Source organism: Sminthopsis crassicaudata, chromosome 5 (genome assembly GCF_048593235.1).
Source record: "Sminthopsis crassicaudata isolate SCR6 chromosome 5, ASM4859323v1, whole genome shotgun sequence".
Lineage (NCBI taxonomy): Eukaryota > Metazoa > Chordata > Mammalia > Dasyuromorphia > Dasyuridae > Sminthopsis > Sminthopsis crassicaudata.
Genome location: NC_133621.1, coordinates 237868685 through 237884234, shown reverse-complemented (window position 1 = coordinate 237884234; position 15550 = coordinate 237868685). Strand labels below are relative to the sequence as shown.

General features: G+C 30.0%; 1 protein-coding gene across 5 annotated transcripts in view; it reads right to left on the bottom strand.

The window, feature by feature from the left end:
• Positions 1-3671: 3671 nt before the first annotated feature.
• GXYLT1 (glucoside xylosyltransferase 1) overlaps positions 3672-15550 on the bottom strand; it is a 52308-nt gene continuing 40429 nt past the window's right edge. For all 5 annotated transcript variants that reach the window (XM_074270566.1, XM_074270568.1, XM_074270567.1 and 2 more), the window contains 3 exons: positions 8750-8873; positions 8303-8475; positions 3672-4272 (listed from right to left, as the gene is read on the bottom strand). In XM_074270566.1, the coding sequence (XP_074126667.1) occupies positions 4111-4272; positions 8303-8475; positions 8750-8873 (459 nt within the window). In that variant the 3' untranslated portion in view covers positions 3672-4110. The remainder of the gene's footprint in view (positions 4273-8302; positions 8476-8749; positions 8874-15550) is intronic.

Here is a 15550-nt window from a genome sequence, read left to right as displayed (position 1 = left end):
TATATATATATATATATATATATATATATATATATATATATATATATATATATATATATATATATATATATGTATATAGCAAATGAAAAAAACAAACAAACAAAAAAAAAAGTAGGTATCCTAATTCTAAGAATAGTTTTCTATTATAATATGGTTTCTTTTATAATAATATTATCTAATATGGCTTTGTTTGAGAAAGACTTCTGTGACAAAAAAATAAGGATAATCAAGGGACTAAATAAAAAAATAGAAATGAATTCATTGAAAGATACTTTTATCTGCTTTTTTTATCTGATAAAGCAACTTTTACAAAACTTTAGTAGAGTACTTGATTCCTTCCTTGCATATGAAAAACAAGCATTTTTTTAAAATACCTTCTTACTAATTAGAAAAATACAAATTGAAATCCTGAGGTTCACAATTTCATTTTCATCAGATTGGCCAAGATGATGAAAAAGAAAAATGACAAATGTTGTAGAACCTATAGGAAAACATACACAATGATACACTTTTAATGAAACTGTGAATTGATTTTGCTTTCTGGAAAGTAATTTGGAAACCATCAATTGGGAAATAGCTGAATGAGTTATTGAATGAATAAATGTAAAGGAGTACTATTATGGAAGGAAGAGTTTCAGAGAAATATGGGAACACTTTTACTGATATAATATTAAATACCAGGAAAACAATTTATACTATAATTTTAGCATAGAAATATGAATAACTTTGAAAGACTTAAGAACTCTGATGTTCTTAATAATCATTGAAAACAATGATCAAACGTGACTCCAGAAGGCCAATAATGAAGAACTTACCTTCTGACAAATACTAATGGACTAATACACAAAATGAGAAACACAGGATAATATTAGTTTTGCTTGAGTATGTTTATAGTTAAAAGGATTATTCTATGGTGGGGAGAAAAAAATGTTTGATAATTTAAAAAATAAAATTTAATATTACTTCATAAAATATAATTTTCAATCACAATATGAATTTTCTATTTTTTGCGTTATATTTTTCCAGTATTAAAAATGAAGCAATAGAACTTTGTCCAAGTGTTTTTAATGTACTTTGGCTTATCAGGCCATACAGGGGTTCACATGGCTGCTAAATATCCTCATTCAAAGAACATATCTATATGTATACATTTCATATACTCTATAAACAGATTGTAAACTCCTCTGAACAAAGATTATCTTTTTTTCTTTTTTGTAAAACAATGCTTTACAACGCACAGAAGGCACTTAATGTTTGTTTGATTTATCTAAAGTATTGGGTGTACACTCTCTCAATTGACAAAGGAATACTTACATTACTGAAATATGAGCTAATTTTTTTCTAATACAATTAAAAACTCCACTTATTCTACTGACATAAATGGTAACTAGAACAAATCTAAACAAACAGAATGGTATCTTCAGTGACAATCATCCTAATAAAGTATAATTCAATTTAATGAAGTAAAAAACCAATACATACTAAGAGTTTTCAGTCTAAACAAGCTATAGTATCGCTTCTTTATATTTATATAAAGAATATATTTATATTTAATATAAAATATATTTATATTTATATCTATATATTAGACAATAATATGATTTATACTTATACAGTATTTAATCCAAGTTCATCAATATACAGATAAATGGAAATTCATCAAATTAGAGGAAATTTCCTAAGGCCATACATGTAAGAAAAAGGAAACCTGGTGTTTAATATTTTTGTCATGTATGAAATTTTAGAATTAATATATACTAAATTCAACTATCAAGACTGATATAGGCTTCTGGGGAAAGACTATATCAGCTTACAAGCAATTATCACATAAACATGTAATTTTCAGTATCCTGTACTTTTTCTTCCTCAAATTTTGAAGGAAAACTTTCCTTTTCCCCACCAAGATTAATTCCTTTTGGAAGGATTGGAATTATGTAAGGCTGAATCAATATAGAAACCAAAGAAGGGGTGGCTGTCAGTTTTCTTATTTGTTCTTTCTTCAGATTGTGCTGAGATTTTCTTAGAGATGATTTATCTTTTGACTCTACATTCTTCCCAGTCTCACAATATTACACATTTATCATATATGGCCACATAAATACATTGTACATGCATTGTACCATGTATAAGTGCATTGTACAGCTCTGACTCCTTGCACCTATATAAAAATAGTAATGTACCAAAGGAAATGAAGATAGCACTATATTGGATTACTGTTAATTCAGTAAATGGTGAGAGATTCAAAGGGAAAAAAAAACAAAACATACTACACTATTTGTATGTTTTGGAGCAAGTAATTTAATCTCTCTTGGGTGATTATTTATCATAAAGAAGTAGGATTAAATGTTCTCTAAAGTGTCTTTCCAAGTTTACTCTCGTAAGTAAAATATGCTTCTATTAAGCTATGTGTCAGATATTATTATAGGTGGTAGAGATAAAAATGACAAAATGAAAACATTCCCACCCTCAAAGGAACTACTAGTTCCTTGACATCCACATCAATATTCCACACACTAATTCTTCTACTCTCAAAATCCACCTTGAAATGGTAAATATTAGGCAGGTTAGTGAGCCCTGACTTGCTTCCCATTATCTCATTAGTACTCTTCTCCTCTCATAACTCACCACCATGCCAACCACTTCAGGAAAATCAACCCCTGAGACTATCTCCTTTCTGTTTCAACAAGAGCACTTTGTTTTCATAAAGCAAACAAATTTCTCCCCATTTAAATAAAACATTAACCACATGATTCCACTTCTCTTTCTTTAGAAATTAAAATACCAAACCAAAAAAAAAAAAAAAAAAAAAGGGAAATAGTTAAATATGAAACTTAGTCAATTCACAGGAACAAATACTGTTCTAAGAGCCATCATCACTGGCTGTGGGAATTATGAGTAACAAGACAAGAAACCAAGAATTAAAGAAACTATCTAGTCTTCAAAAGTCAAGGAAAAAATTCAGTTCTCCTCACTTCAAAAGGATATGCAATTTATGGAAACAAGTTTTGATGGGGGTTTTTCCCCCATAGCTGAACCAAAACATTTCCCCTGAATTACAAACTATGCATGGACAGATTTTTTCTATAAAAATTATGATGATGCTCTGTCAACTTTCTTATTCTAAAAATATCTAACTAAAAAATTTGAGGTAGAAGAAAGAAGTATTTCAACTTTCCATTTCAGGAACATATTTCAATCATACAATGACTGAACTAACTGATTATAAGAAATTTATAGCTATAATTTGGTCCACTACATTTACTAATACTATAATGCCATACTAATATGCTATTAAGACTTTCACCAAAATTCTAAAATCAGAATAGCTATCTTTCACTTCCAGGATGTTCAGCAAAGCTACAAATAAAAATTTTGCCCCAAATATATTTTATCATATTTAAATCAAAATTTGATTTTTAGAAAAACAGTTATATAAGCTTTAAAACAAGTGAAAAGATGCTATTTCACATAAAATCATTATTAATAATGTCTTGAAGTTTATACTAAATTTCTATTATTTTGTATAGCTTGCTTTAAAATACATATATGTAGTTTACTCAAAGATTTTTAAAATGATTGTCACAAAAAATATTTTAACATGTCAAAGATGAAACATCAAAAGGCACATGTAGATTGTCGATGGTTAATATCACATTTCCTTAGAGACAAAATGTTTGTCCCTGTAAACTTTATTCTCACAAAATTAAAGTGAGGTTAGTGCTGACTAAAAAATATAGCTAACATTCACAGTTTCATATTTAAAAAATTACATATGAGGTACATAGCTCTTCACTTACATATCCTATTTTTTTCGCCCATTGGAGAACGACAGTTAACAGCATCACATATCCTAAAACTATTTATCAGAGTCCAGAATACTGGATTGAAAGATAGCAATGATAAACAAAACTTCAGTATCAGAAATGTCTGAGTAGTTACATATATAAAACTCCAACTTATTCTTCATAAGAATAGAACATTCCGCAATTTACTCTTTCTGGTAAAGTTTTTCTGGATAAATGATAAATAATACCTTCCTAAACATTTATACATTGTGTAAGAAAATCATTCACACTTTTTTTTTTGGTAGTAAGTCTTCACCAACAAGGTTCACCTTTCCTTTGATGATCGGACATAATTATCTCTTATACTTTTTGTTAGTTGTTTCATGAATATTTTGTGTATTCTCCCACAATAAGTATGTACAGTCTTTTGTAGTTCCAGTTCTAATGGGTGTAACAAAGAATGCACCTTATCATCTTCAAAAGAGCACTAAAAGTGAGAAGAAAAAAAGGAAAGTCAGTTAAAAACAGAGTAACCTATGGTTTGATTAAAGATAACATTGTTATTTGCTATAGACCTAATATTATGAAGATAGTATTTGTCTTCTTACCAGTGAAGTAGTAAATAACTCTTTCCGTGATAAATTAAATAGCAAACAATTAACAAGCATTTAAATGTTTTCTATACATACCAGATACTGTGCAAACTCTGAGAATATAAAAAGCATAAAAAGGTCCTTGACTTAAAAAATTTATATTCTAAAGGGAAAGAAAAATACATAGTTACATATAAAATATACTGAGTAAACTCTGAGAAATCAGGAAAGACCCCTTTACAAAATGGTGCTTGAATTGTATCTCAAAGGAAACTAGAGATATTAAGAGTATAAATGAAGACTAAGAGCCTTCCAGGAATGAAGGACAGACAATGCACAAATGTAATGAGATAGAAATGGAATGTTTATGAGAAACAATAAGATAAGCAGACTGGAAAAGTAACAAGGGGTCAGGATGTGAAGAATTCTAAATTTTCCACAAAGAAATTCAAATCTGATCTTACTCACTGGAATTTGTTCATCCTAGATATTACCTATATTTTATTTATTTATATATATATATATATATATATATATATATATATATATATATATATATATATATATATATATTTTTTTTTTTTTTGTTTTGTTTTGTTTTGTTTTGTTTTTTGGGTTTTTTTTTTTTTTTGGTCAGACATATAAAGGGGGAATATAAAAGTCTAGACCTATGATTTTGATGGTGTGTAAACCACCTTCAACAAATGCAGAAAAGCAACTCATCAGCTGTTTATACTTTTAGACAATGACTTAGGACACCAAAATACTAATGCCAGATATAGGACCTGAACCTAGGTCTTTCTGACTAAAAGACAGTTTAGTCTTTCAACTTAGTCTTAACTGCCTATTATATGGCAGAATATTCATGATAGGCAATAATGGAAATAAGATTGGTTAGAGAGAGAACAGATAAGGACTGTGCTGAAAGATGATTATTTTGGTAAAAGTGAAAAGAAAAGGTCAGATGGTGAAAAAGCAAAGTTAGCTAGGATCCTGCTTAAGGGAGGAAAATCTAAACTAGAGTTAAAAGGAATGTGGTAGTGATGAGTACCCGAATTGTAGATGTGATGGGCATAGAGAAACTGAAGATGAAACTGTTCCCTGAGGCAGGCAGGGAAAAGGCTCTGATAGAGATCAAGTTAGCTCCTACCCTCTGTGGAGATCATTCAGTCAGAAATCCAAGTTATGTCAAACTGCCGAGGTTAAATTTTCCCTATAAATTTACTAATAGTCCATATCATGTTTGCTGCATTTGTTTGGGTCAGGGGTCAGTCTACTACAACACTCTGTCTCATAGTGTCTTTCCTCTTCACCAAGCCACATTGTATCTCTCCTATCCCACTATACCTTATGGTATTTCTCCTCTCAGACCCTACTTTTCCTCCTTAATAGTTTCCTCTTTTAGGATGTTAAATCCTTTAGAAATTTAAGATTTCACAACCTCATGAGCTGTCCTCTTTCTCCTGGGTAATTTTGAGTCCCACTAAGGAATATGTCCTTTCCATCATTAATTATTATCATTATTAATTATATAATATGTATTATATTATATTATATATTTATCATCATTAATTATTAAAACCACCTTTCTATGCTCTCCCAACTCTATTTCATATCCACTATTCCTAGTGTCTATTGTATCTCTTCATTTTCTCTGTAACTCTTCTAAATAAACCTATATTTTGCCAAAGAGAATGGTTACGGTGAATTCTTCAACATTTGGTGGCTTTTATCATTTATATATATCATTTATTTTTTGGTAGCTTATTAGCCCCAATAACAATAATTAGCTGCTGTATTAGCCACATCATTAGGATCTGGTTTTCCTGTTCCAGTAAGAAGGATTAGTTTTAACAAAGTGGTTTGGGTACCTGATTGACCCTGACTTCCCTGATGCAGCTTCCTGGTTACTTAAGGGCATAAAAAGTTCCATCCATGCTCAGTGATAGTCCCACCAATTAGGTAAATTTCTGAAAACCACATGAATCACCCACAAGATACTTCAGTATAAATGAAGTCAGACCCTGCTGACTAGACATGTTTCCATATGGAGAGTTAGATAAAACTAAGTAAATAATTAGAGCTTTCTTAAATTAAAATGAGCTGCTCTTAAAAAAAGATTTGTCTTGCCTAATGTGACAGAAAAGGAAAATAAAATATGTTGGAGGGGATATGAGAAAATGAGGACACTTTTGCACTGTTGGCGGAATTGTAAATTGATTCAACTATACCAAAAAGTAATATGGGACTATGTCCAAAGTTCTATAAAACTGTGCATATACTTTGACCAAACAATACTCAAGTATCTCAAAGAGATCAAAGAAAAGGAAAAAGGGAAAGATTTGCATGTATAAAAAATATTTACAGCAGTTCTTTTTGTGGTGGCAATAGAAAATTAAAGGAATTGAGGAATGGCCAAACAACATGTAAAATGTGATTGTGATGGAATACTGTAATGCTGTAAGAAATGACAAGTCAAGTGGTTACCAAAACAACTTGGGAAACATATGGACTAATACATAAGTTTATTGTAACAGCAATATTGTAGCAATGATCAACTATGAGACTTAGTTACACTTATAAAAACAATGATCCAAGACAATTCCAAAGGACTCATGCTGAAAAATGATAGCCATCTCCAGAGAATGATAAATTGTGAATAGAGAATGAAGTACACTTTTTTCATTTTCTTTATTTTTCTTGTCTTTTTTTCCCCCAACATGGCTAATTGTTTTACATTTACTTCAACATGTATTAGAATATTATATAGCTTGTTTTCTCAATGGGTAGAAGAGGGGAATGAGGGAGAGAGAATTTGGAAGTTAAATTTTAAAAAAATGAATGTTAACAGAGACAGGTGGTGCAGCGGATAGAGCACCAGCCTGAATTCAGGAGGACTTGAATTCAAATTAGTTTCAGATACTTATCACTTCCTAGCTGTGTGACCCTGGGCAAGTCACTTAACCCCAATTGCCTCAGCAAAAAAAAAAATAAAAATAAAAATAAAAATGAATGTTAATAATAAACAAATAGAAAAAAATAGTGTTTCCATTGTAATACTAGATATATTCAAAGAAAAGTAGATACCTTTGGGATCAGACACTTTTTAGGCCCCTTCTACTCCAGAATTCTATCTCTTTCTAGTTTTTTCTCTCACTGTTACCCTTTACAAACTTGACACTTTGACTGCTGGACTTCTTATCATTTCTAAGATATGCTTCATAATCTTTTCTATCTTTGCCTACACTATTTCTTTTATTATAAAGTCTCTGTCTCTGCAAATCCCATCTATATTTATCTAAAATTCAACCTACAGGTTAAAAAAAAAAAACCACTACTCCATAAAATCTTACCTGGATTCTGAATATGGAATATCAGCATCTTGTATTTTCCAAATAGCACTTTGCTCCTACCTATTCCATAATGTTTATGATATTCCACTTTGGATATTAATTGATACATATATTTTATCTCCTCTTTTGTACTCTTAAAACCCTAGAGGATAGTAATGTCCTCATGATCATTTCTAAATCTTTCCATAGCACTTAGAATAGAGCCTTAAAATAACAGGTTCACAAGGAATGCTACTTAAGTCACCTAAGGAAAAGTGCCACTTCAATTATATGCTTGCAAATACAGTTCAGTACCTGCACTTCAAATGATATTACAAGAACTTACACAACTAAGCAGTATGTCAGGAGATACTTGAAAGATTATGGAGCTTTCCTTTAACTATTCACAATTCATCCTAAATTAAATTACTTCACATTTTATGCTTTGATATATGGGAAACATATCTCACCCTAATTACAATGGATGGGGCTGGAGTGAAGAAAGTGTGATGAATAGAAGAGAATTTGGAGAAGATAGAATGGTTAAGATTCTACTTTCCTGAAAATAATGACTAAAAGAGCAAATGCTTACATTTCGCAGTGCTTCATAAACAGCTCTAAAAACTGGCTGCTTATCATCATGGTAAACACCTCTGTTTCCATGGAGAATAAAGATTCCTTCTTCTTCAGCTTCTCGGCAATTACTTCCATATATACAATGATCAGGCCGATAATTCCATTGACATGGAAAAACAAAAAGGCTTTCTAAATGTAGAAAAACATATCACAAAAAAGGTTTAGAGATGAGCATAACTCTAAAAACAAAGAGTTTTCTACAGAATTAATATTTGGGAAGGATTTTAATATTTAACATAGAATTTTTACATAACCAAATTAATCAAAATGAAAACAAAAATGTATCATTTAGAATATGACTTTAAAAGTAATGATAATAAAAATAAGTTTAATTACTCACTGAAAACCATGACAATTCATAAATTGCCTATCTGACTTTAAAAGTATGAAAACATCTAATTACCTGGATTATGAAAAAACATTATATTTAACAAATCTTGATCTCCCCATGTGATATTAAGTTTGTATTTTTTAAGTAATGGCATAAGTATCTCTCCCCATTGTAAACGAGCAGTTGTCATGTCATTCTGTAAGGAAAAAAACACATTCAGATTATATTTAAGTATAATACATTTCAAAAGAAAGTGTCAAATTTATTTGCAAAATTATCTTAGGAATTTATGTCTATAAGTTCTGAGTATATATAAATATGTATGTTTAAAATGTATTAAATATCAAACATATATATTTACTGTTCCAGTTTTGCACTAATAGTTTCCTTACCCAATATTGGTGTTGGAAACAACACTAATTTGGACTGCTGGAACACTTAAAGCTAGTTGTAGGAGAGTATATAGTTAATCAGGACAATACATAAATTTTACGATATCTATAAGTAGTTTAACTTTCCCTTTGAAAACATATTTCAAAAAACTTCCCCTTAAAGCTAAGACAAAAAGCCATAATATATCTCATATGTTTTATGCCTCATTTTGTGAGACATTTTACTGATGTCTTCAATTACTGCTAAATATCTGATTCATTTAAGAATTTTCTAATTCATCAATACAAATTTATATTGGCTTAAATAACCTAACAAAGTACTATCATGCTCTGGTATCAAGAAAGTGACTTTAATAAACCTAACTGAAATACAAAAAATAAAAAGCATCATATTATTCCATAAGATTAAGTCCAGGAATTGAAAGGGAAATAGCTTTCCCCCCATGATTTTGAAATTGTGCATTTTGGTCACTATCATGCTCACAACAGAAAAGCTTACAAAACAGGTACCAAATTTCTATAAATTTGGAAGAACACTGTAAGGAAAAGCTCTCAAAGTCAGTCCTGTATGAAGCAATCAACAATCTAGATTTGAAGCTCTTTTCATTTCTGATCAATCACCATTATTCACTAGGCTATAGCACTATATCAAAAATATATACTTTGACTATGTTGGAATAATCCAGGAATGTAAGGGCTGGTTCCATATTTGAAATAATTAAAAATATTAATAAAACCACCATCAAAGATCAGGATTATATTAATTGATGAAAAAAAAAAAAAGCTTGATAAAATATAACATTCAATCTCACCAGCAGAAACCAGGAAGCTGATTAAAAATTCATGTTACTACCCTTAGAAGGGCAGAAGGTGAAATGTGGTTATCATAAAACAGCAGATTTTTGGGAACTGAGCACAACAAAAGGCATGAAATTACCTGTATTTACTATTTTTCAAAAAAGAACCTGAATATCATCTGTGGGCATCATGAAAAGGGTTATAACTTTGTTATTCGGGCAATTATAATAACCCCCTCCAGGTATAAGGAGACACAAATACAACATGTACTCAGATAAACATAATACAAGATTGGATATGATGGTTGGCAGGGAGATAAGAGGAAAAATCTGAGAAAGGAAGAATAAGAAATTGATTCAGAAAATGATGCATAGACATGGCAACTAAGATGAAACTTGAGGGAAAAAATTGCTGAAATCGTTACCTAAAGCTTGAAACAAGAAGATTCACACAATTCTAACATAAAAGTTTATAGCAAAACTAATTATGCTTAAGCTGAAGACAAAGAGTAATCATACTAGACTTAATTCAGAGAAATAAAGAGTTACCTAAATTATTCAGGAAGGTATCAGAGAAAATACTGTTAATTAATATTCATTTACATAAATACATAATATATATACCCTAAAAAGTATGGCATCTAAATGCTTACAGGAAATATAATAAGTTGCTGGTAGAAATAAAAAGTAAAACAATAATACATTGAGGACCTCAAAGTACATTCTTTTTAGACAAATCTACTCCCCAAAATTAAAGGTCTAAATAGCATGTTAGAAAAATTAGACATGTTTCTGGAAATTATTAAATAGGAAGAGAAAGGTGCACATATTGTATATTTTTATAAAACCTGACCATTTTTTAGCATAAAAGTTAACAAATGCAAAAAAAAAAAAAAAAAAAAAAAAAAGACATCATAACCAAAATACACATATATTCAGTCAAAAGACCAGTGAATTGATTAAAAATCAATTGAAGAATAACAATCTTAATGAATTACCATGCTAGAGAACAATAGAAACAATGCATAATTTCAAAGAAATGTCAAAATTTTAAGACTCATTCAAAATGGTCTTTAACTTTTATCAACTTTTATCTTTTATCAATATTTTTATCAACAAGTTGGATATGAATTAAATAAACTTAAAAAACCAATGGATTAAAAATGTAAAGCACCAATTAAACAACAAAATATATATTCTGAAAATCAAATTTAATTAAAACAATCAAAACTGAAATTTAAAAAAACCCTACCATGTTAGAAAATAAAACTAGTTTTTTTTTTAATGGACCAATAAGGTAAACAAACAATTAGCTAATTTGATTTTTAAAAGGAAAAAATAAATAAAATAACCAGTATTAAAAGGTGAAAATGAGAACTTCCAATAATTAAGGAAGAATAGATTCTTTTAAATGTATTAGAAATTGTTTTTTCCCAACTACATGCTAAATAAATTCCAACAGCTTAAACAATATTGTTAAACATTTTTAAGATGCTTAGAATAACAGAACACTACTGTCTTGAAACCTAAACCAAGGAGAGTCAAAGAGAGGAAAAAAACAAAACAAAACAAAACAATAGACCAATAGATCATGAAGATCAACATTAATTTTTTCAAGTAAAATATCACAAAGAGGTTACAGAAATATAGTAAAAATATGGATTCTGACCATGTTAGAATAAACCAGGAATGTAAAAGCTGGTTTCATATTAGGAAAGCAATAGAAATAATAGATCAATACCACTAAATTACCATCAAAGATCAATATATTAATTGATTTACCCATCAATTAACTAATTGATGGGTAAAAAAAAAAAAAAAAAAAAAAAAAAAAAACTTGATAAAATACAACATTCATTTCCACTAGAATACATAGGAATAAGTGATCATTTCCTTAATATGGTTAAATAGCATCTATTTTAAACCCAGAGGCAACCCTGAATGCAATGGCAATAAACTAGGGGCTGTTTAGGTGAAAGAGCAGTAGACCTGGAATTTAGAAAGATGACTTGAAATACAAACTCACACATTTACTTTGTATGATCTTAGGTAAGTCATTTAGCCTCTCTGTCTTGTTGATCATTTATAAAATGAGGATAATAATAGCATCTGTCTAAGGGCTGCTGAAAGATCAAATGAAATAATATTTGTAAAATGCTTAGCTCAGTTTCTGACACATTTCTGTTGGGTTTCAGTCATTTCAGTTACAGCCAACCCTTTGTGACCCTATTCAGGGTTTTCTTGGCAAAGATATTCAAATGGCTTGGGGTGGAGTCTTTCTCCTGTGATCCATTCTGTCAGTCAATCAGAGACTAAGCAATTTGCCTATGGTAACACAGGTAGGAAATGTCTTGAGACCATATTTAAATTCAGATCTTTCTGAGCTCAATACTCTATCTACTTCCAGGCATACAGTGTACATTGCGTTATTATAATTAGACAGTTCCAAGAAAAACAAGGGCAAAGAAAGAATATCCATTATTACCCCTATAAGCAAGAAGACAAAATAAGACCAAAAAAAATTGAGGTAAGAGCACAGGCAATGAGGACATAAAATTCATGCTTTTTGTAGATCATTTTACAGTTTCATTAAAGAATCCTAGACAGTCAACTAAAAGAAAAAAAAAATTGAAATATTACTTTAACAAAGTCTCAGAGAATCTAAAATATGCTTACATAAGTTATTAGTCTTTCTGCATATGATACAGCAGGGGAAAAGAGGTAAGAGAAATAGCCTTTCAATTAATTACAGAATGTTTAACACTTGAAAGTCTACCTGCCAAGACATACTCAGCAACTACATGAATACAACTACAAAACACTTTTTTACACAAAGACTGACCTAAATAAGATAAAACATTAATTTCTTATGGGTAGGCTGAGCCAAAATAATAAAAAATAACAACACAACATAAATTAATTTATTTATAAGTCATATTCAGAAAGGCTTGGAGAGACTTACATGAACTGATGCTGAATGAAATGAGCAGGACCAGGAGATCATTATATACTTCAACAACAATACTATATATGATCAGTTCTGATGGATGAGGCCCTCTTCAACAATGAGATGAATCAAATCAGTTCCAATAGAGCAGTAATGAGCTGAACCAGCTACACTCAGCAAAAGAACTCTGGGAGATAACTATGAACTTCTACATAGAATTCCCAATCCCTCTATTTTTGTCCACCTGCATTTTTTATTTCCTTCACAGGCTATTGTACACTATTTCAAAGTCCGATTCTTTATGTACAGCAAAGTAATGTTTGGACATGTATACATACATTGTATTTAAGTTATACTTTAACATATTTAACATGTATTGGCCAATCTGCCATCTGGGGGAAGAGGTGAGGAGAAGGAGGGGAAAAGTTGGAACCAAAGGTTTTGCAATTGTCAATGCTGAAAAATTACCTATGCATATATCTTGAAAATAAAAAACTATTAAAAAAAAAAAAAAAAAAAGAAATATCTGAGACCATAATTGAACTCAGGTCTTCCGGACTCCAAGCTCAGCACTCTATCAACTCTGCCACCTAGCTAATTTGGATTTGTCTGATTAAATAACAAAAGAATAAGGAGACATTGACTAAAGATATAGAAAAGAAAGTTAAGAGACAAGGAAAAGCAAATGTTATGTTTTGGAAGCAAATATACCATTTGAAAAAAAAAATCAATAAATTCTGAGTATTCTCCCATTAGCTTCAGAAACTGAACCTACTTTTGAATGTTTTGAGCAAATTATTAGAGCCAAATATTAAAATGCTCATCTCAAATTTACTCCCGTTAATATATGTAAGGTCCCTTCCAATTTTAGTTAATATTAAGACATGAAATGAGAGCATAAGTTTAGTTAAGTAATTATTTCAACTTCAACACTGAGTTTTATTTCACTACGGATATTCCACAAAGCAGTAAACATTCCTTCCAAGCTTATTGATTTTCAAAATAAATAAAACAAGCAAAACTAATATTTAAATAGTTGCTATATTTTAGTAATTATCTTTTGAAAAAAGTATGGCAGTCTAGAAAAAGAAAGGAAAAAAATTATGGATTGGAGAAAAAGATTCACTGAACTTTTCACCAGCAATAAAGAGTTCAAGAATTTGTGGTAAAACCAGTAGAAAAGGTAGAGAAAAGCAAGGATGAAATTGGGTGAGTTTTCCAAAGAGTAACTCAAACAACAAACAGGCTGATTTTATTGCAAACAAAATGTTAAAGAGGGAAAAAACAAAACAAAACAAAAAAAACACCCCAAGGTACTGGAGCTAATAGTGAAAAGAAATAATTGAAAAATTTCAGAGGCACAAGTCAAAATGACTAGAAGAACAGAATGAGAATTGTTGACAAAGATTTCATGTACAACAAAGTCAACAAAAGAGAAGAGCAAAAATTCACAGGAGGGGGGAAGTTCAAGCCAAAATTTTCCTCCTTAAAAACAAAGAATTCAAGTGAAAAGTAAAAACATTTTACAAAGAGAAATGGAAAAAATTTAATAACTTCATAATGAAGTGTTCTATTATATTTTATTTTGGAAAATTTGGAGTATACTTGTAATTAGTTGGGTTATTTTAAAAAACTTTCATTAAGTCAAATGCTTAAATTATTGTTTTCTTCTAAAAACTGACTTTTTAACTCATTTTAATACAGTAGACTGAAAGCAAATCAAGTCACAATTTAAAATGAGGGTGGTCTGACCTATTTACCTCAGTTCTTTGAATTAAGTCCACAATGCTTGTTTGTGAATTTATTTTAAAAGGAAAAAAAAAATGAAAAGGAAATTCTGGTTTAAAAAAAAAGAGTAAGTTTCTAGGGTTTTTTGCCTCTGTAATATATTGTTAAATAAATGTCCTATAATCTGTCCCAGGGAATAAGTAAAGCATAGTAACCATCCCATATTCACCTCCAAATAAACATTAAACAGCACCAAAAACAAATCCTGGAAAAGTAGACCAGCAAAAAGAAGAGATGAAATAATAACAAAACAATTCAAATATCAGGGAGTCATAATCAGGATTACACAGGATGAAGTAGCTAAACATTTAAGGATTAGAAGCCAAAGAACATAATATTTAAGGAAGACAAAGGAGCTAGGACTACAATCATTCGTTTTGATATGGCAAAAACTAGGTATGAAAAATTTTCAGATGCCCTTTGGGCATAGTTCCAAATTACTCTCCAGAATGGTTGGATCAGTTCACAACTCCACCAACAATTTATTAGTGTCCCAGTTTTCCAGTATCTCCTCCAACATTTATTATATTTTCTTGTCATCTAAGCCAATCTGAGAAGTGGGTAGTGGTATTTCAGTTATAAATTTGTATTTTTCTGATCAATGGCGATCAGAGGATTTTTTCATATGACTAGAAATTGTTTTAATTTCATCTGAAAATTGTTCATATCCTTTGACCCTTTGTCAATAGGAGAATGTCTTATATTCTTATAAATTTGAATCAATCCTCTATATATTTAAGAAATTTTATCAGAACTCTTGCATGTAAAAGTTTTTGCTCAGTTTTCTGCTACCCTTCTACTCTTGTCTGCATTGGTTTTGTTTGTACAAAAAAACTTTTAAATGTAATATAAACAAAATTATCCATTTTAGATTTCATAATGTTCTCTAGTTCTTCTTTGGCTACAAATTCCTTCCTTCTCCACAGATCTGAGAGGTAGACTATCCTTT